Source organism: Vitis riparia, chromosome 15, assembly GCF_004353265.1.
Source record: "Vitis riparia cultivar Riparia Gloire de Montpellier isolate 1030 chromosome 15, EGFV_Vit.rip_1.0, whole genome shotgun sequence".
Lineage (NCBI taxonomy): Eukaryota > Viridiplantae > Streptophyta > Magnoliopsida > Vitales > Vitaceae > Vitis > Vitis riparia.
Window position 1 is genome coordinate 2,651,579 of NC_048445.1, and position 21,429 is coordinate 2,673,007.

The 21,429-nt window shown below is 35.2% G+C and overlaps 4 protein-coding genes across 7 annotated transcripts; 2 read left to right on the forward strand and 2 right to left on the reverse strand.

Annotated features, from left to right (window-relative positions):
- The first annotated feature begins 674 nt into the window (after window positions 1–674).
- LOC117931807 (plastid division protein PDV1-like) lies at window positions 675–2,380 on the forward strand. Its single transcript, XM_034852875.1, has 2 exons — window positions 675–1,119; window positions 1,781–2,380. Exons 1-2 carry the CDS (start codon window positions 904–906, stop codon window positions 2,255–2,257), a joined length of 693 nt encoding a protein of 230 aa, XP_034708766.1. The 5' UTR covers window positions 675–903; the 3' UTR covers window positions 2,258–2,380.
- Window positions 2,381–2,879: 499 nt separating this feature from the next.
- Window positions 2,880–8,092, forward strand: LOC117931617 (mitochondrial carrier protein MTM1-like). Of its 3 annotated transcripts, none has more exons than XM_034852602.1 (10): window positions 2,880–3,417; window positions 4,093–4,161; window positions 4,456–4,581; window positions 5,057–5,116; window positions 5,265–5,435; window positions 5,661–5,760; window positions 6,537–6,628; window positions 6,732–6,881; window positions 7,476–7,534; window positions 7,641–8,092. In XM_034852602.1, exons 1-10 carry the CDS (start codon window positions 3,172–3,174, stop codon window positions 7,783–7,785), a joined length of 1,218 nt encoding a protein of 405 aa, XP_034708493.1. In that variant the 5' UTR covers window positions 2,880–3,171; the 3' UTR covers window positions 7,786–8,092. The 3 variants fall into 3 exon arrangements, with proteins under 3 accessions (XP_034708493.1, XP_034708495.1, XP_034708496.1); XM_034852604.1 differs by having other exon boundaries at window positions 3,333–3,417; window positions 4,019–4,161; XM_034852605.1 differs by lacking the exon at window positions 2,880–3,417 and having other exon boundaries at window positions 4,084–4,161; window positions 4,466–4,581.
- A 713-nt stretch (window positions 8,093–8,805) lies between these two features.
- Window positions 8,806–10,130, reverse strand: LOC117931792 (arabinogalactan protein 20-like). Its single transcript, XM_034852862.1, has 2 exons — window positions 9,889–10,130; window positions 8,806–9,207 (listed from the first exon to the last, which is right to left on the reverse strand). Exons 1-2 carry the CDS (start codon window positions 10,010–10,012, stop codon window positions 9,104–9,106), a joined length of 228 nt encoding a protein of 75 aa, XP_034708753.1. The 5' UTR covers window positions 10,013–10,130; the 3' UTR covers window positions 8,806–9,103.
- Window positions 10,131–12,379: 2,249 nt separating this feature from the next.
- Window positions 12,380–20,710, reverse strand: LOC117932503 (tubulin gamma-1 chain). Of its 2 annotated transcripts, XR_004654189.1 has the most exons (13): window positions 20,378–20,710; window positions 19,216–19,416; window positions 17,171–17,282; window positions 16,312–16,712; window positions 15,966–16,019; window positions 15,787–15,891; window positions 15,189–15,263; window positions 15,039–15,083; window positions 14,694–14,822; window positions 13,248–13,352; window positions 13,097–13,170; window positions 12,834–13,008; window positions 12,380–12,594 (listed from the first exon to the last, which is right to left on the reverse strand). XR_004654189.1 is itself a non-coding variant. In XM_034853773.1 (12 exons), exons 1-11 carry the CDS (start codon window positions 20,504–20,506, stop codon window positions 13,102–13,104), a joined length of 1,425 nt encoding a protein of 474 aa, XP_034709664.1. In that variant the 5' UTR covers window positions 20,507–20,710; the 3' UTR covers window positions 12,380–12,594; window positions 13,097–13,101. The 2 variants fall into 2 exon arrangements, 1 of the variants encoding a protein (XP_034709664.1); XM_034853773.1 differs by lacking the exon at window positions 12,834–13,008.
- Between the last annotated feature and the right edge of the window lie 719 nt (window positions 20,711–21,429).

Sequence of the window (21,429 nt, forward strand, 5' to 3'; positions counted from 1 at the left end):
AAATGAAGAAGATGACGAAGGAAGAAAAGAAATAAAAAAGATGAGCCAAGAAACTTGTTCAAATTTTGATCGGTATTGACATGGAGGCTTGGATGTTGCTGTGGAAGAAAAATCCGAAGGTGCCAAGGTCGCCGCAACTCCACATTAGTCCATCGTCGCCACCACCATTATAGTTAAACCCAACTTCTTACAATGCACTTCTACCTATTTTTTTGATCAGTAATGGTGATCCGGATGGGCAATTTTGGCACAAAAAATGAAGTCGACTATGATAGCAATATTACTTTCCATATTAAAATCTGGTTATCATATTTTATAAAGTTGGGTTTGAAAACCATATATTTCCCAAATGTCCCATCAAAACATAAGTTTTGGATTTTTTTCATGTTTGATAAAGAGATTGAAGAAAATAAACTAATATTAAAAAATTTGATTGAAAAAATATGATGGGAGGCACATGGGTTCTAGGGTTTTCCATAGTACATGATGAGGGATGATGGCGGAAGGGGGTTGGAACCATGTCATGATCAATGCATGCATGTGATCAGAGTGGGACAATGGGTGTGGGGGCATCAACAGCTAGACCTCTCAGTTCCAAACAAAACTTCCCTTTAAAGCAAAACCCACAAAAAAGTGACCAAAATGATGTGGAGCGCATACACACCTGATGCAAAAAACCCAGAAAAGAGATGGGTTTGCGGCCCCAAATGGCCTCCACTCTCGGGGCTCTTCCACCACAGCCAGGAAAAAGAAAAGAGGAGAAAAGAAAAAGAAATCCAGGAAAATCTGAAAAAGAATGGGAAAACATGGGAAAAAGAAAAGCAACAAAATGAGAGGCTGTGAGGTATAATACAAGTGGGCTTTGATTGGCTGGTTGACACAGTTATTCTTTTTTATGGAAGTATGAAAAACTACTTGCAGGCTCTCATTGAGAGAGCAAGGGCTTTGAATGAAAAGGTCAGTGATGAAATCAACACCAGTTGCAGCAGCTTCTGCAGGTGTTGCTCAGAAAGTGGTTGCTATTGTGGAGATGCAGAGACCCCATTTGAGGAGAGGCAGAGATTGATTGCCATTGGAGACTCATTGAAGAATGTTGAGAAAATGCTTGTGTTTTTACAGGTTCATGAGTTTGTCTCCCTCCACAGTACTTTCTTTTTCCTTTTTTTTTTTTGAAAAAAAAAAATCTATTCTTTCCTGTCAATTCTAAAACCCATATCTGTGATTAGACACTGGAAATGAAAACCCAAATGGGCTTCCAAGAAAACAAAATCAAACAAAAATAGTTACTCCCTGTAGTTGTCATAAAATTTTCCTTCCAACCAAACATGCCATGTACTTTGCGATATGCAATGCATTGGTTTTGTTGGGAGTTTTTGGCATTTGAAATTCACAACATTGAAGGAAAAACCATTTCATAGCATATCTGTCTCCCTTAACAAGATTCAAACCAATTACCAAAAAAATAAAAAATAAAATAAAAAGCATCAAATCACAATGTCCAAATACTCCAAAGGGTTTTAAAAACTTTGCAAATTTGCAAAGTTTTTAGCACATTACCTTGCTTTTCTTTCAAGCAATGTGGAAAACTAAGGAAGTTATTCTATGCTCATGTCCTTTACCTTTATGAAAATCCTAAAAGAATATGAAAGAAAATGAATGGTATTACTGATTTGTGTTATCTTGATGTAGGCTTGGTTCCTTGAGGTTCCGGGAAAATCCAAAAGCAGCAGAGATTTAGAATTCAATTATGAGTAAATTTTCCGTTGAATTTTCTATGCAGAAATTAGAATCATGGCAGCAGATGGATCAAAATTCAGCACTTGCCCAGTTGGAAGAAAGCAGGCTATTTCTCATCCAGAAGGTAACACAGCATCAAGGAAGATCACTTCAAGTGTTGGAAGAGTTGAATGCACTGTTTGGCAATGGAGAAAGTGGTTTCGGCTGGAATTTGAAAGAGAAAATGGAGGAAAAGGGCGATGCTGACAATGGGCAGAAGAGGAGTTCCAATTTTTTCATTTCTTGCTTTCAGATTTTGGCCCATCCATGGAAATGGCAGAAGGCAGCTGGAGTTGCAGTGAGATTGATTGCGGTTTCGGCCAGCATTTCATCTACAATCCATTTATACAGAACCAGGCAACAGTACAGGACCTCCCAAACAAAGTTTCTGGCATTGATGAATTCAAAAGAAGCTGGGAAAAATGAGTTTCTATTCACCACCCCAAACAGTCCTTTAGATGTGTTCTATGGCAGAGGATGATTCTTATTCTTTTTTCTTCCTTTTTCCTTTTTAATGGCATGGAGTGGATTCAAAGGGCATTGTAGAAGTGGAATTTCTTGGTTTAATTTGTTGGAAGGCTTTGAAATTTGTTCTCATTTTCTATATGATATGTTTTAAATACATAGAAACTGAAATATGATAAAAAAAAATAATTAGTTTATAATCTCACGATTTTAAAAATATGTCTACATAGTTAAGGGGTGTTCCGAAAATTTATTTCCCTGTCGGATATGGGATTACATAATATGTGCGATCAAATCACATTAAATTTCGTATCTTTTTATTTTTATGTTATTATATTAATAATCAATATTAGAACTCCAACAAAACAAATAAATTAAATTTTTACCAAAAATTAGTTGGGCCTTAAAATATTGCACATCGTATGAAGTTGGGCCCTTCTTGGTTGGACATTCTCAATTGGGCCGGTATTGGATCAGGAACGTGGCCCGATTCTCCGTTGCCATTTAGAAGTTAGAACACTACGCAAGCAATGACCCAAGAGACATTCGTTTCAGTGAATCGGAACCATCCACTCATCGGACTTTTCCTGCAACGAATCACAACCATCCATTAATCATATTTTCTCTCTCTTGTTTCTCTTTCCACTGCTGACCACCACCCCAATTGTTTGGCGCCCTCGGTTCCACGCCACGAATCACGCACTCCTCTTCCCCATGCAGAGTAAAGGTAGAACTCTCTAGAATCACCACCATCAAAGCGCAGCGTTTCGATCTCAAGTCTCCAACCGCTTTAATTCATATGTTCGAACAGCTCTGCAAATTCTCTGGAGAGTTTCAAGGAGAAAAGAGCTTGAAATTTAGAAGAGTTTGAAATTTAGCTTTTCAATTGAAGATTTCAGAAGGGTTTTTAGAGAAAAAGAGTTTTTGTCAATGGTGGGATCAAGGCCGAGCCTGCCTTCATGGATTGGTGCAGCGGCAACAAGGGTGGATATTGAAGGGAATGTGTCGTCGATGTCTGACACGATGTTTAGAGAGAATAGGGAAGAGTCTGCACCGTCCGAGCAATATTCCAAGGCTTTATCTGACGGGGATTTAGGCTTTGGGCAAAGGGCTTTCTCCGCGGCTGGTGCCGCCTTCATTTCCGCGATCATCGTTAACCCTCTCGATGTTGCGAAGGTGATTGTTTACCATTTGTTTTCTTGTTGCATGCGATTTGATTTGATTTTGGGAGATGCCGGTTTTTTAATTTGTTCATTTTCTGAAGATTCTTGGTGGATTTTTTTTCTTTTTTCTTTTCTTTTAATCGTTTTGATACCCATTTGTTCGTTTTCTGGAGATTTTTGGCGGTTTTTACCCAATGTTTTGAATCATTTTGAGAGGTTCCAGAGATTGTTACTGCCCTATGTGCAATTTGATTTAATTTTTGGTAGATAAGCATTTATTAATTTGTTCATCTTCTAGAGATAGTTGCTGATTGTTTCAATTCTGTTTCCCTTTGGAAGATACCCATTTGTTAAATTTATCGTGTGTTAGAGATTATTGGTGGTTATATTAAATTCCTTGCAATTGTAGAACATGCCCAATTGCTATGCTTTCTTACTATTCTGATTTTGTATGCAATTTGTTTTAACTAAGGAAGATGCCATTCGGCAGTTCATTCATCTTTCAGAGATTGTTTTCGTCATGTACAGAGGGAAACTCTCTCCTTGTTGTTTTGTTATTGGATATGCATTCATTATGCTTGGTCTAATGGATATAGCTTGTTGATCTCTGTCAGAGCTCTGATTTGAAGTCAGGAATGTATGATGGATTTTAATGGATGTTATGCATTTCTACTTGACTGCTATACAGACAAGGTTGCAAGCACAGGCTGCTGGAGTATCTTATCATGGCCTATGTCGTATGGCCCCTTTTGAAACGGTAAGTGTACACAATCTTCATGGTTCTTTACTAGCTAATATTCTTTATTGGATGGGACAACTTGAAGTAGTACCTTTGCTTGATTCTTGTCTTGATTCCCTAAGATGTAAATAAACGAAATGGAATACTAGGCCATGTAAATATGAGATTCTACATGTTACTTGGTTTTCACGTTTCTTTGAAATTGCTCCTTTACAGGTTTGACACTTGATGAATGCTTGTAAAGCATGAATTCTATTTTCCATTGTCCTGTACAGTTCCATAATTGATTTTTGTTTTTGAATTTTTTGATAGATGCTTTCAGATGTCAGATATTCTCCATCTTGCACTCGTGCCGCTCTAAGTGATGTACCTGTGTGCCCGCCAGATTGTTTTCAGTATAGAGGAACACTGGATGTCTTCTCCAAGATGATACGTGAGGTTAGTGAAAACATTCTTCATTTCTTCAAAGTGTTCAACCTACAAAATCTGTTCTTTAGATATTCAACCAAGCTTAGGTTTTCTAGAAATGTTTTTTAGTAGGACTTTCAACAAATTTTCCTAGATTTGAATGGTATGACCATTTGCAGTATTTATGATGTGATTCTGCCAATCTGGAATTGAAACTATGTGACCGATAAAGTCTTTGTAAAAAGCAGCAACCACTTTCAGTGATACCAAAGGGAAGGAAAAAAACAGATCAAATGGAAACGTAAATCCACATAAACAACTGCAGAAATTGCATAACACTATGTGTCCACTTATAATTAGGTTTTCTCATAGCATCATGTGGTAGGGATATCCTTTCAAGACCTTGTATACATATGCCTGATTGTTTTATTAGATTACGGGGCATCTTGTTATTAAATTTACCACATTTGTATTATCAGGGCTTAACAAGAATGAATTTGTGCAGGAAGGGTTTATGAGATTGTGGAGAGGCACAAGCGCAAGCTTAGCATTGGCCATGCCAACTGTAAGTCACTTTCTTGGCGGGGATCCATCTTTAATCTTTTACAGCTTCTTTCAAGTTTTGACCCCATGCATATAGGTGGCCTAAGATTTGTGTCTACATCTCTTAGAGAAGATCTTCTTGATGGTTATTAACTTCTACTGTCAAGCAGGTGGGCATCTATTTGCCTTGTTATGACATATTCCGCAACTTTATGGAAGAATTCACAACGCAGAATGCCCCAAGCCTGACACCATATGTACCCTTAGTTGCAGGCTCACTGGCACGCTCATTAGCTTGTATTACTTGTTATCCTGTTGAACTGGCAAGAACACGCATGCAGGTATATAGCGTTCAAAATTATCTCATTTAATATGTACTTTTGCCATCGTTATCAAGTACTACACCATTCATTTCAAATTTTGATGAACTAGTTTTCAATGAGTGGCTACTTATGCTACTAACAATTTTCTATCTACCTCACTGCATTCCTGCAGGGAACTATTTAGTTGGAAAATGCTTTTTGGATTCTGCCTTTCATTCTGGTCATTCTCTTTCATTTTAATAGGCATTTAAAGAAACCCAGTCTGGCACAAAGCCTCCAGGAGTGTGGAAAACGCTGCATGGGGTCATTTCCCCAGTCAGGAGCACAAACAACATTCAAAACTGTAAGTTGACTCTTCAATTGATTTTTTTAGTTTCAGCTTATTTCTTTATCTAAAGAAATTCCCTAGCTGATGGAGAACAAGGTGATGAACGATCAATTAACCTTTTACAATACAAATCACAAAAAGAACAGTCTGTTGAGTCATTTCTAAATCTAATTTTTACTTATTATCGCATGAGATTCTTCCATTTGGATTGTTGCATGTGTTGCCTTGAACAGTGCGCTAATCCTTTAAATCTGGTATCAAATGGTTTTTATGCATATGGATCAATCAAGTGCTGAAATAATAGATATGCTGGGCTTTGGTTGTTTGATCAATGGTTCCCTTTTGCTCTTTAATATTTTAGTTGGTATGATTCATCTTTTAAGCAACATTCAAAGTCATAAACTTCCTTTGGATCCTTAATCACTCAGAATAAATTTGCATGTGCCATGACTTTCTAATTTTTATTGTTATAGCTTGTAAGTGGCTTTTGTGCCAAAAATGTAACATTAGACACCATTTCTCTGAATACTTATTCAAAATTTTCTTAATTGTTTTTACTTGTATATCTTAGTAAAGTTTAATTGATTATGGATTATTCTCTTTTTCTTTTTTTTCTCTTTGTACTTGTTTTATCTTCATGAGTTTTTTTCAATGGGTATCAAGTTTTTACATGTTGAATTTAGAGGTATTTCAAGCTGCATTACAGTGTTGGACAGTGTTAAGTTTTATAAGCATGTTTTGATGCTTTCTGGCATTTAATTAATACATTTGTAAATGGCATTCTTTGACAGTACAAAGTTACCGTGTCTTGTGGACTGGCCTTGGAGCGCAACTCGCTCGTGATGTTCCTTTCTCCGCAATCTGCTGGTCAACACTTGAGCCAGTGAGACCTCATTCTCTAAAGCAGTTTCATGGATATTACATATCTAATTATATCTTTCCATACATCCAATCCTTTACTTGTTTCTTTTTTCCCATGTATGCAGATAAGGAGAAGAATTATTGGTCTAATAGGCGATGAAGCCACTGCAGCCAGTGTCCTTGGGGCCAACTTCTCTGCTGGTTTTGTTGCAGGAAGCCTTGCAGCTGCTGCTACATGCCCACTAGATGTTGCAAAAACACGACGGCAAATAGAGGTCATTTCTCTAAATCAAGTTCTTTTAAATTCATATTCATTTTCCAGATTTGGACACTGTGCCCGTCTCAACCCCAGTATAAAACATAAGAGTTCCGTCATAAATAAACTAAGAGCTTTCGAAAAATATGAAAACTGGTAAAATGATGGAATCTTAAATCCAATGGGGGAGCCCAAAATTTAGTCAGCCAAATCTAAGATGCGCCTAATGCGGAGGAAAATATGCAATTAGATGTCCTAACCCAAGAGTCAAAAGTCTTTTGGTGAGTTGGCAGAGTTATAATAGAATTTTGATGGGGAAGTTGCCATCGGCCAAATCAATTTCGCGTACTCAAGTATGCAAATCAGCTCTTTCATTGTTCCTCAATGTGCAAAAGAACCCATATTCTTATTGGAGCCACGATAGAACTTGCTGATGGTGTAGAGAGTAGAAAATCGGTCATCTTTGTACCGAAAGCTAAATATGAACAGCACTGCAACATCCTTGATTGTCTTCACATACTAATTTCAAATATATGCAGATCACTTCTTTCATTTTTTTATTCCTCCATTTTATTTCTTCCTGTTACTGATTGGGTATGTTTTGTAATCTCAGAAGGATCCTGCCCGGGCATGGAAGATGACGACCAGACAAACTTTGCTAGAAATCTGGAGGTCAGCTGCATTCTCTCTGTAATTCTGCAATTACTTTAAAACATGAATCCAGAGGTTCCTCCCTTGTAAAGGAATGAAGTCTGATCCCATCTTTGGTCTGGAACAGGGATGGAGGAATGAGAGGACTGTTTACAGGGATCGGCCCACGTGTTGGCCGAGCCGGCCCTTCCGTCGGGATTGTGGTGTCCTTCTATGAAGTCGTGAAGTATGGTTTACATCACAGACAACAGCTCAACAATGGAACTGGATAGGACCAAAGTTTTATTTTCTTTCTCGGATAAAGAGTCACGCTTTAACATGGATGGCAGACGTGCCAACCGGCAATGATGGAGACCCCTGGGATGCCCATTCTTTCTTTCTTTCTCTCTTTTCTCTCACTTTGTTTCTGTAGAAAGCTAATAACCCAATTTTGGTATTGGACCAGGAAAATTGTTTCCTTTAAGGCAACAAATAAATTGCTCCATAATGTATAGTTTTGCAGTCTGATTAAAACCTCAAACAGTTTTAAAGGCTGCTGATGATTATTGTCAAGAATAAAATCCTATTTTAGGACTTAAATGTGAAAAATAACTTTTTGGGTTTATTCTTATTGAAAGTATTACATATGGGTTTATTTTCATTGAAAGAATTGCGCATTTATGAATTATTTAGAAAATTATACATCAAAGCAATTAAAAATATATAAAATTTACCCTTAAACACTTATTTTGAGTATGAGTTTTGATAAAATTATTTAGAAAGTATTTTTTCTATTTTTTTAAAAAATAATAAATAAATATAATATAATAATGTATATTATGTGTATTATATAAAATTTTAGTTATATTTTTTTTATCCATTTTTTAAAAAAAGAAAACTTAAGTACGACTCCTTATTTGAAAAAGACGGTGAAAAATCAAACCTGGGTTGGGATCAGATTAAGTAAGCATTGACAATAATTAATTAAAAGATCAATGGATACCAAAATGATCATGACTTCATTTTTCTGAAACCCTCTCAATATCTTGAGAAGTAAAAAATCTAATTTGAAAATGGGCATTCCAAAAGTCATGTTGAGAGTTGGTTACAGAGGAAGAATTTATGTTGATTTATTTTTTGGATGAAAATTTTGGGAAGTGGATTGAAGGGGGATTTTATAAATCAAAATAGAGTATAAAATTTGAATTTTTATTTTAAATGTGAAAGCAACACTTTCAAAATAAGGCGTTATCCAGAAATAAATAGCTTGAATTCAAAATTTAATTCGCTAAGAGAGGTGCAAGGATTCAATATCCAAAACTAAAAATTTTAACTTCCATGGCTGCATTCATGGCCAGAAAATATTCCGAGAAAAAGAAAAGATATTCAGACATATTGAGACGAGAGAGAAGAAACAGATGAAATAGGATCTGAAACTAATGGGGAAAGTACAACAAAAGAACTGCTAAATTTGGAATATGTCAACTGCTACAAGAGGTGTAACAGCACCAGAAAAAATCGAGAAAAAGAAAATAAAGGGAGAGAAAAATAATAAATCCTCTAAAGCATTTACAAGCATTGCATTTTGCTCTCCGAATTGATGCACCAATTTTAGAAGAAGCTGTAGGAAGATGCGTCCAACGGATGGATGAGGTATGTGAGCACCAAGGCCACTAGCATTAGCACGTATGCGATCCCCTGATCAATTGCAGTCCCTGCAATAATTAACTTACGGATCAATCATCAAAACTCTAATACAATTGGAACAAAACCGTTGAATTTTCTATGAATAAACAGTAGAAAAAAAAAAAAACAGTAATCTAAGCGTTCTCTACTATTTACATGTCAACTCTGTTCTATTTATTGAAAAAAAAAATAAGATGGAGTTATTGGAAATTTTCCGGGAAACTGTTTTCCATCGAAACTAAAGGATCTGAAAAAGGGCGAGAAAAATATTAATGAAAGCATATAGAATGCATCCATATCCCGTATCAAGCTTCTTTCAACAAATAAAGATAAACTTTCAAACAATTTTCCATCAAAACAAACGAAGCGAAATAATCAATAAACACTAGAATCAATTGTTCGGACAATGTATCCACATCCTAAATCAAAATTTCTGTTGAAGAAGAAAAATAGAATCTCTCGAGAATAATTTCCTTAAAACAAACACGAGAAAAAAAAAAAAGAAAAAAAAAGGCCTCCCAATGCATCCACATCCCGAATCAAAATTCACATTCCAAACTCTGTTTTCTTGGAGAGATAAATATACTGAAAGAACAAACAAATGGAGTCTGAAATGTCCAAAAAAAAAATCCTGGAAACTAGTTTCCATAAAAACAAATGGAGATAAAACAAATAAGAACCATCAGATCCAAACAGAAGAGAAGTCATACCATCGCTGGTGGGAGCCGGAGCAGGAGCCGACGACTGAGCACGAGCAAAAGAGGCGGAAACAACGACGAAAAGGAAAGCGAAAAACCCAGGAGCACCAATGCCAACCCTAGAACACCCCGCCATTTTCTCCCTTTCTCTCTTGTACGGATCAAAAGCTATCTATATATATATAGAGAAAGAGAGGAGAGAAAGGCCGGAAGCTAGAGAGAGAAAAGCAGGGATGGTTTTGGTTTTGCGAACCGGAAGAGTTTTTGGTTTATATAGGTAAAATAAAAATTATTAAAAAAAAAAATTATAAGAGGAAGAATTTGAGTTGGAATTTGACAGATTGGTGTGGACCCCACTGTTGGTATTCAAAATTTGAAGCTCATGTGGCCGCCCGCCCTAACAAGCTAACACTCCAACCCATCTGTGGCTTTTGTCAGCTCAGCTTTCCAACGTCGCCGTTTTGCTCTTCCAACTTTTAGTATTATTGGAGGCTTTTCATTTTAACAGATCATAACGGCTAGTTAGTGGGGTGGGGCCGGAGTTAGCTATGGACAGTTGTGCACCACTGGCGTTTTCCCTGGCCGTTTGGGACGCAGTAGGTTGGGAACATGGGAGAAATCGTTCAAGTGGGAAAAGATTTAAAATCAGGAGGTTATTTTGTAAAAACAAGAAATTACCAGTTTGATGGTAACAACTTCGAATATATTTTATGGTCTTACCTTTATTTTACATTTTTTTTTTATAGAAAAAGCCTGATGATAGACTATGTAAATGTATTTGATAATTTCGAAACTTTAAGTGCAATATATCTTTGTTTTTAAATTTAAAAACAATTAAAATTTATAATCTTGTTAAATTATTATTTAATTTATTTTTTGCATTCTACGCACGTGGCAAGTAGAACTTCCATAGACAGCTTTAAAAGCCCATATATATATAATTGAAATAAATTCATTTAGTTTGAAATTTAAGATTTTAAAATTGCGTCTTATCTTAGCGTTAGAACAAAATAAAAAACAACCATTTTCGATTTTAAACTTTTTAAAAAAAATTCAATTTGGGGATAATCAATTAGCAAGAGAACTTATCAATAAAGACATAATCAAACCAAGCCCATCCACAAGAGAGCTGCAAAAACCCCACATTCCCAATTGTAAATTAATAATAATAACATAAGAGAAAATCTCATTACTAAAAATTTAAATTTAAGATGATATTTATTTTTTTAACTTTTTGTTGAAAATAACTTATTTTCAAAATATAGGTCGTTTGTTTTTCTACTTTTTCATGATTTATTGTAAACTTTTTACTAAATAAAAAAACCCAAAATATATAGCTTTTTTAAAATAGAAAAAACAATATATTGATTTTTCTTTAATTTTTAATACTTTATAAAAATAAAATACTACAAAAACAAATAACCTAATATTTAATACTTTTAAACATTAAAATTCTATTTAGAATTAAATAAAAAAACAAACACAACCTAAATTTGTAGCTAAACCACCTCAGAATCGAATAACAAATATGAATCCACCCACTCAAATTATCCAAGATTGAAATGCTCAATTCTTTAATTTGGTGGTCGCATATTTTTCTCAATCTATTTCAGGCTGTCCCCTACAGCATTACCACCCATCTCCCCTATCTGCTTAATTGCTACTGGAAAGGACCAATTGAAATGAGGTTTGAAGATATTGCACGTCAGCCACATGTGAGACGTTATCATCTAGACTTTTTGATCATTCAGGACCGCTTTTTCCGCGTCTCTAATTGAAGAGATTCATGCATGGACTCGGATGGAGGAACTCTTCCAAAAGGTATATATGCACCATATGTACAACTCTTCCAAAAGCATTTACTACATATGGTGTTAAAATGTAGACGAAACATCCCACATGGATGCCATGACTTCCCAAGCATCATGATGACTTATGAGGATCACACAGGCAACTACCCCACTCAGAGAGACATGCCACATGCTTATATCTTGATCCGTTATCATTTTTTGATTAGGAACAGAATAGAAAGATGTCCACGTTGCACACCAAATAAAAGAAACCCGGAAGTGAAGCGGCAAAGGCTAAGATTTCTACAAAGAAATGAAGGATCTTCAACACTCATACATGCTAAGGGGCACATGATGCTCTTATTATTCAAGCAGCACATTTAGGCTTTTTCCGGTACTGATTGAGCTATGTCCCTTCTTGTTCTTTTTACTCTTATCTGCTCTACCATGCTAGACTAAGGCTGTCCTAATTATAGTGGGAGTCTCAGACAAGACCACACCAAGTATCTCATGCTATGTTGAAGAAATTAAGCCACATGTAGAGCAGATTTTTCTTTCTTTTTTCTTATACCAGGTTAGGAACCTTCTGCCTAACGAAAATCAGTTACCTAACACCTAGGAAATCCAGGGTCCAAGAGCGTTGACTGGATTCCCTGATTTCCAGGTGTACTATAATTAAACTTTAGTTACTGATGGAATCCGGAAGTAAAGCATATAAAAATAAAGCTGGGAAAGCTCATGTATAAAGTGAGACTCAGTATTCATTCTCTCTGGGATATGTGAATATATAAGGGATTAACAAAATGAAACACCCAAAGATAAATGTCATTACATACCATTCCATGTTCCACAAGGCACCAAGAAATCAAATATAAAGGTAAATCCGCTTTACAGTCCCACTTCAGCCCTTTTAGCAGCACTCTAAAACCTGCCACAGGAAAAATGTTAAGCAAGACACTTTCCTCCTGCAGACAGGAAGAATAACTTTTCAAAAGCTAATAACATGACACTAGAGTACACAGAGAGAGAGAGAGAGAGAGAGAGAGAATCACTGGGAAGTGAGAATATAAAGAACTAACATCCTGGAAACAAAAGTAATTGCTAATGAGAACAATGAGGAGGCATTTTTATCATTAAAGACCAAGACAGGTTGATGTGTGGCCCCACCTCAAGTTGGTGTTTGCTTGAACCCTTATACACTTCACTTCTTGGGGGAAATAGAGGCTCCGAAAAGGGGTGTTTTTCCCACAGATTTAAACAGTTAGTCAGCTATGAAATGAAGAAACAGCCAGAACAGCGCTCCCACTTAATAATGATTCAAGAGACAACACCACCCACCACCCTAGCTCACAAGAAAGCACGAAAGAATAAAAAAAAAAAAAAAAAACCACACACAAGTAATTTCCTTGGAACAGGTCCCTGTAGCTTACTTGGTTCACACTGCTAACTTTGGATCCACTGCCCCTGAAGCATTGCCTTCTCCTGTTAGAATGTGGTCTGGATCCTGCACAAATTAAAATTTACCATTACAATCTAAATTATACAAAAGATGGGTGAGATCAGGGCCAGAAGTTCTTATACCTCCATCCCCCATTTAATATAGTCTGGGGACTCGCATGCCTTGTATTCATCAACCAAACTCTCAATAATGTCTCTTGATTCATCAAATTCTGAAAGATCATTGTCCTGCCCACATCACATTGAAATGAGACTCATATAAAACAACCACTCTATAAACCAGCACAACCCAGAGGGAATCCATCTATCAAGGATTTTCACTTTTCACCTAATCAGAAAGGTATTCCACCAGGGATAATAACAAATGTAGTTAACAATAGAGTTAGTTTTCAACTGAGCTTAAAAACAAATTACAGTGTTATATATGTGGTTAATGAGCTTCAAATGTGGATATCTTGGCATTATCCCATGATATTTTCTGATATAACAGTTCCAGAACAACTCATTGTTTTCAGTTGCAATGAATGGAAACCAGAATCCTTCTACAACAAGCTCACTTAATTGTCATGGAGAAAGAAAAAGAAGAAATAAATGGGGTTTTAGTTGCTGCACAATCTTCAGCCAGAATCCATTATAGCAGTAAATCATGCTCCTGCAGGTCAATGGGTTTGGCCGAAAGTAACATTACTAAAGATCTTAGCTTCAAGAAAAATGAGACAAAAACAGTTGCTTAGCAATTCATCAATTCAAAACTTATTTCCTTCTCTTCCAGTTGGATATATTTCATTTGCAACTTTTGACAGGGATGTATGCATGCAGTTCATCTACATGGAGGTTCCTTTGAATCCTTCCTTAAGCTATTCTTCCCTCTAAAAGATAGGAGACTTTACATTTCAGCAGATTCAGAATGTTAGTGAGAACTAATGCATGTTCCTACATGGCCCTACACTGAGCAACAATAGAAATAAAACTGCATGTTAATCTGAATTTGGTTGTTATGAACATTGATCATGAGAAGAAAGCTAAAAAGAAATTGCAGGACTTTGAATCTCAGGACTACAAAACTTGAAGATCATATGAACTAGAAGGTCATCCTTAAATCTGATGATTTTAAAGATGGACAAAGGCAAAAAAGAAAAATGCACACAATTTATAAATCAATCCCATCACTGATAAAAGTATATGATTCATATAAAGTAATCGGTTCCTATATTAACAACTAATATAAATTATTTTTTACAACATAATAATTGAGCCTCCCAAAGCATCAGTAGTTGAGAAAATGAAAATCAGAAAAAGAAAATCAAAATTGAGTATTTGCCAAGAGGAAAATGAAATACAATAGTTTTGCTCAGCTCAACTCAACAAAGCCATTACTCCCAACTGTTTAGGGCTGGCTAACTGGAATAAATCCATTTTTCTATTTATGACAATTCATAACTTCAGATCAAGCATTGCATCTATGGATGTAGAAATAAATGGAATTAATGAATAACATAGGTGGATAGCAGAAATTTGGCAAAAGATAGTTGAAAAGCAACTATTATAGTAGTTAGGATGGAAACTTACAGCAAACATTGGGAACTTCCTATAGTTGTCAAGAAAGGCTTGCTTCTTTCTCAACTTCTCGTACTGGCTCAGGCATTTGCTGAATAGGTGTCGGATACTTGTATGGCTAGCGAGCATAAGACCACTGACCTAAAAAATGCAAGCACAAACATAATTTTCTTTTCATTCTTTTTTCCAACTAACCTTCCAATAATCATGGCATTACTCTAAAACAAATGCACATTTTATATTTGGAAGAATGAAACTTACAAACTGAAAAAACTGAAGATAGAAATGCTTACATTCTCCAAAAATTTCTTAAGAACAAAAAGCAAATACAAGCATAGCAAACTAAGTAATCCTTACCCTATGGGCAGTTTGAACATAGGGAGACTTCCTAGATAGAGCAACCTGCAAAAGAACAGAAATCACAAAAGATAATGTTTACTCCAGATAATAGTAGATAGAAGAATGGACTGAATGATATAAATAAATGCTTTTAGCATGGAGAAAAACCTGAATGCTTGCAGGTCCCCATTCAATAAAATTAACAAGCTTTCTTTCACGTATTCTCTGCAAACTTTCATGAACCTGATTTGAAGATCATAAAAAGTATCAAATGTGGCACCTCTAGTAGAATTCACAATTCTGAGCAAGAGAGAAACCTTCACTGAAATGAATGGCATCTCAATCAATAACAAGATTAATGTCCCAATGACAAAGAAAAAGGAAAAAGATACATGGACAGGGACACATCAAACCACGGATATGCTAAATTGCCAATATTGCAAATTGTAAAATGTGCATTATGATTTTATAGTCAATATTATTTATATTGCATATAGCAAATATATGAGTTTGGATCTAATATCGAGATATTGTTGCTAACAGTTGCAAACAATAAGGAAGCTCAACCATGGACACACTACAGTGTTTCTCCTCTCTTATTAAAACTGGTGTTAGAAGTATAATTTGTTGTTATAGCAACAGCTATATTCTGATATGTTCACATCTTTTTGCATTGTATTATGGAACAAAGGTCCCTTTCACTTTTCAGAAGGATCATTGTGACACATATTTTCAAAAGTTCTACTGAAGAACCTATCAGTATTACCTGAGTAGGGTCCACTTCTCCTTGAATTATATTTAGAATCGATATGTACTTTGCTTGACTAGCTTCTTTTGTACGAGCATATGAGGAAACCATAATATTCTTGGTCTGCAAAACAGATAAGTGTCAGAAGCAGACTGGATGTGCTTTGACAGAACAAGCAAAAAGAAAGTCTCTCTTGCCTGCAGAAGTCTTCTCATGACGTCTAGTACAGTAGTTTTACGAATCACATTAGCCTGCCAAAAAGAGATGTGCTTGCTTTAATCTGCTTCTACTAATGGAAATCTAACATGCCAAATTCAAATTTTACGAGAAAATGAACTACCAAAATCATCTGTATGGTAGAAATCAGACTAGTGGCTAAACTGAAAAGGTTTCTTTGTGGATTTTCTGATGATCCAACAGGTTGGATGGGAAACTTGAATTCCAAATAAAACTATGAAATACATAAGAGTTCCCTGTCCTCAGTCTTTATGGTCTGAAATGACAAGACTAATTGGACAAGAAAACTTCGAATTGGAATCTTACCTGGCGCTCCACTGTGAGTGGTGTATATCCTGTCATTAGAAAATGGCACCTAGGTGTTGGAATCAAAGAGGCAAGAAGGCCAACTAGGTCATTGTTCATGTATCCTGGATACCGCAGTGTGGTTGTGCTTGCAGACATTACAGTAGAAACCAAAGAATTTGTTTGAGCAAAGGTAGGATTTGATAGGTGAAGGCGCTCCACAGCAATTCTATTAAGTGCAGTGTTATCAAGAACAACAACACAATCAGCATTTAGTGTTAGTCGCTTGAGTGTCAAAAGTGAGTTGTATGGCTGGACCACAACATCACTTGTCTCCATCTGGTTAGGAAATACACTGTATGTCTGAACAAGTTTTTTGCTGTAGCGATCATTCAGAGTCTCCAAGAGATATGAACCCATACCTGGAACAAAGCAGATGATTATTGGTACAGGAGGAAACGTGATATCAGTAACTCGATAGCTACTCTAGCAGGAAGGCATTTAAAACAGTCATGAACAAGCTATCAAATGACTACAAAGTGCAAATATACACTTTGATATAGGATCCATGGAAAAGATTAAAAATCAGGAGAGCATTCCCTCTTTTAGAAAATCTCCAGTCATTGAAGCAAACTTTTTTGACTGATGTACTATAAGGATCTTCAAGGTTGTAGATGTTCTTGTGTATAATTCACCAGTAAGACCAGCTTACAGAGACCACTTTAGCATTTAAATTTAGGTTGCTGAATCAATTGGATAACAAATCAAGCAAATATAAACAATGAAAATGAAATGCTGAAAGATATAAAGAAATATCACCAAATGAAAAAACACTTTCAACACCTCAACAGCCAAAGATGGTAATGAGAGTTAAGAAAACCTGAGCCTGTTCCTCCAGCTATTGAATGGCATAGAACAAAACCCTCAAGACTATCACTTCCATCAGCTTCTCTGTCAATCATATCCATTATATCCTCTTCAACACCCTTTCCCTGATCAGAAATTAGCAACTATGTCAAAACACAGATGAGACACATCCCAAACATGCAAGTGACAGAATAGAAAGATTATTAGGCCAATTTTTTCAACAAGCCTCAGAAAAGAATTGTGATAAAGTTCAAATGGATGTAGGGTGAGTCAATTGCTTGAAGTTGTTACTAGTTTACAAAGTAAAATCAAGAAGGCTTACTATGATACCATGGAATATGTTTAAGTATCATAATATTATTGTGTTTTTTTTTTTTTTTGGAGGACATTATTGATCTAATAGCCCCAAATGCAACAAACACACATATATGCATTCACACCCCTGCATTCATGTCTTGTATTGAGATTCAAAAATTAAAAAATTGTAAATTTGATCCTAAACTAGCTAACTTGTTGGACAATTTATGTTATTTCACTAACAGAAATTAAGATCACCACTATTATAACCAAGGGAGCACAAATATACTACAGAATGGCAATATTTCTCATTTATAGACATTAATAACAGAATCACATAAGTCAACAAATGGACTCACCGTTACGATATTTAGTCATGTTTTCTGACCTAATAATTAATTGCAAGTGATGCACTACTAAATGCTTGCATGACTGAGAATGAAGGCAAGATCAATCAAGTTGAACATGACCATGAGTTAGCTATTAGCAGTGTTATCAAAGGCGATCACCTGGGTCTCCTAGGCCATCAGGCCAAGCAGAGTAGATAAAAGTCGCCTTTTGAAGACCTAGGCAAGGCGACTTCAAAGAGGCAACGCCTAGGCAATCGCCTTGGAATAAGGCACAAGGCATAGAGGCGGTCGCCTTTGACCATGAATTAAGATTAAACATACTTAGATTATAATTTCATTCAATCTAACATTGGATTAGACAAAGTATAAGATAAAATATTGTATTATCAATCATAGAGATAATAAGATGGAGGGTTATCAATCTAGTCTTGATGGAAGCAATGAGAATTTTAATTTCAATAATGACTATGATAATGATGCCTAAAGCTTCTCTAGAATGTTCAATATCTTATTTTGTTTTTTATTTTGCTTTTTAGATGTTTGAAAAATTAGAATATACATTTAGATAGAATGAATATCTTTAAACAATATGATGTTTTTTATAATATGGGTTATAATATTTAACACTTTCAATAAATTATTACTATTTTGTTAATTTTATAAGACATCGTGAGTAATGAAAAATTAATAGTGTTGATTGTTGAAGACAATACTTATATTGGTTGAATATCAAATAGGTAAATATATGTATATTCTTTATCGCCTTACTATAGTTAGGTTATCACCTTGTTTTTCGTCTTTCGCCTTAGGCTAAAAGGAGTCTTATCGCCTTGATATCGTCTTTTGCTTTTGACAACACTGGCTATTAGACCCTTGATGGGTTGTCGTTTATTGAGATAAAATAACAATTTTGATCAGCAAAAGGAATAAATACTTCTGCCATTAAACCAAATTTCATTCTCAGCAATTACACACTCATGTATGTTAAATTTTCCTAATAGTAAACAGGTATCTGTATAATAAAGTAGAACTGATTAAAAATCAGATCGGGGGACAAATGCAAGGAACACAAAGGCCCATGCAGCCTAGAGAAATTAACAATAAATAAATAAATAAAATCATCTCAATGTTATTTAACTAAGTATTAGACAGGATCTTTCAACTGTGACAACCAGAAGTTTATGCCATTATCAATGGGATATTTTTAGTTTATTTTGAGATAAACTCAAACATTTTCTATGGATTGGAAAAAAAAGCCTTCAGTCTAGCAACATGCATCACATGTAACAGTCAATATTGCTTCGTTAATAGAGTAAGCCTCACATGGCCATTAATCACCAATCACCAAAGCTAACCGCAGGATAAAGCTATTACAAGAGAAACCTAACTATAAAACAACCGAGCAACCGACCTGATGATATCCACTGGCCCAATTATTTCCTGCACCCCCTCCGTGATCTGAAACAAATATGTTCTCATGGTTGTAGAGGTTTCGATATTCACTGTTTTGAATACCATTAATTACTCTCGGCTCCAAATCAATCAGTAGAGCTCGTGGTATGTAGTGCTGATCATCAGCTTGATAGAAGAACACATCCTTCCTGTCACCACCCTGCAGAATTTCAATTTCAACAAACATGAAGAATTCATTCATAAATAGTATTACAGGTAATCCTGACAAAATACTTCTAGATACCAAGCTCAATTAGGTTGTAAAAGTTCTTAGTGAACTTTATTTTTATGATTTGTAAGAGGAATGCTATACATCCCGAAGACTCGTCCTAATTGAAATGGCCTGCCAATTTTTCCTTTCATTGTAAAAACAATGATCACCACAATTCAATTAACTGCAATAGTGCCCCTGCCTCACAAATCGTGGTGGGGAATCTGGACAAAGAATAATAATATCATTCAATTTGTAATCTCTCCAGCATGATGCCTAATTTAAATCATCCTATGAGCCTCTTCTTGTTTTTTCTTTCTTGTGGAGATGCTTACTTCAAGTAGTAAGGCTCTCAGAAAAGCATTTTGTTTTGAATGTTCAGATTTCAAACAAAAAAAAAAAAATTATAGTAAAATAAATTCGAGAAAAGTACACAGAAATATATTTGAACTGCATCGACCAAAAATTATATATTAGAACCCAATGTAACATTGTAGCCTATATATTAGCATAACACAGTAAGTACTGTCAATCAAGCTAGCATCCCCTTTCCTATCAATATATATAATCAACAAGTCTAACCAAGCAATAGCACAATAACTAAGGGAAAAGTTGGCGTAGGCGTAGCAATAATACAAGTTCAGACTCATAATCGTCTCGAAATTGTAGCAGTTTAGGGAAGGAAATTCGTCAAAATGAAAAGATCTAAGCCAAAAAAAAAAAAAGGAGCTCTCTTCGGTTGCCGAGAAAATGAAGAATAGTGAGAGAAACCATATTTCAAAATTTAGATATCCAACGCCCATTTCCTCAACATACCGCAGACAAAAAGTACAATCCAAAAACACTATCCCATCTTCTTTCCTTCTCTTTTCTCAGCAACTAAACAGAGGCTAAAAGGTGAAATCAGAACCTGAGTAGCGAAATCCTCGAGAATGCCTTCTTTGCTGATGCCGTGCTCGAGACACAGCTGCTTCCAGAACTCCATTCCGATCTGGTTGCCGCATTGTCCCACTTGCAGAGTGATGATTTCTCGCGGCATGATTTGCTTGTTTTCTCGGGAAAGTTAGGGTTTCAGTCCAAGAAACTTCGAGATCTTTTTCTCCTCTCTCGCGCGGAGACCTTTTTGAAAATAGAGGGAAAATGAAAAAATAGAATCCCGAGAAATTGAATTCTGGAAATTACAAGGTCTCCCCCTCGTGGACGCTTTTATACTGGAGACTGTGAAGTGAAGAAAGGTTTTATTTTATTTTATTTTATTTTTGGTGCCGGCAAATTGTGCCGGTGTTTGGGAGAGGGGTTACTGTGTCCCAATGAAGGTTTAAGGTTCCTCTGTCCACCGATTAGGGTAGTTCTAGACCCTGGATAATGGAGGGAGGTGGGTTTTTTCTTTTTCTCTTTTGGTTAAATGATTTTTATTTAACCATTGATTACGCAAATCTGAAATCAAAGTATAAATTTATTTATAAAAAAAATGTGATTCATAAGAAACAATGGAACTCAAAATATACCATCATATTAAAAATCTACCATTCTATTCCTTTGCTCAAAATTTTATCAAACATTAAATAAGTTTAGTTTAAAAAATGAATTTAAATTTAATAAATTTTTTATTTCAATTTAATGGAAAAAGTAAGTTTTAACTCGTTAATATAAAAATATATATAAAATAAACCTAAATTTTTTAAAATAAATATTATCTTCATTTATTTAAAATAATTTAAAATATATATAATTTTTAATTAAACGTATAATTATTTCTTAAAAAATTAAGGTTTTTTATCCATATACTTTTATATTAACGAGTCAAAACTCATTTATCTTATAAATCCGTATTTTATGTTTTTCATCGATATTATTTATTTTGTCTGGTTCATATTTTTCATGATTTAAATAGAACCTTAATATATCATTTTTTAAGTAGTCGATGGATCGATCTAATCAATCCCACTTAGTAATATTCTT

Coding starts and splice junctions, on each gene's coding strand:
- LOC117931617 (XM_034852602.1), top strand. CDS start 3,172: ATGGTGGGATCAAGGCCGAGCCTGCCTTCATGGATTGGTGCAGCGGCA. Junction 3,418..4,092: donor ACCCTCTCGATGTTGCGAAG/GTGATTGTTTAC, acceptor ACTGCTATACAG/ACAAGGTTGCAAGCACAGGC. Junction 6,629..6,731: donor GCTGGTCAACACTTGAGCCA/GTGAGACCTCAT, acceptor CCATGTATGCAG/ATAAGGAGAAGAATTATTGG.
- LOC117932503 (XM_034853773.1), bottom strand. CDS start 20,506: ATGCCGCGAGAAATCATCACTCTGCAAGTGGGACAATGCGGCAACCAG. Junction 17,283..19,215: donor GGGCCAGTGGATATCATCAG/GTCGGTTGCTCG, acceptor ATTTCTGATCAG/GGAAAGGGTGTTGAAGAGGA. Junction 13,171..13,247: donor ATATTAAATGGGGGATGGAG/GTATAAGAACTT, acceptor TAATTTGTGCAG/GATCCAGACCACATTCTAAC.
- LOC117931792 (XM_034852862.1), bottom strand. CDS start 10,012: ATGGCGGGGTGTTCTAGGGTTGGCATTGGTGCTCCTGGGTTTTTCGCT. Junction 9,208..9,888: donor TCCGGCTCCCACCAGCGATG/GTATGACTTCTC, acceptor TAATTATTGCAG/GGACTGCAATTGATCAGGGG.
- LOC117931807 (XM_034852875.1), top strand. CDS start 904: ATGAAAAACTACTTGCAGGCTCTCATTGAGAGAGCAAGGGCTTTGAAT. Junction 1,120..1,780: donor AAATGCTTGTGTTTTTACAG/GTTCATGAGTTT, acceptor TTTTCTATGCAG/AAATTAGAATCATGGCAGCA.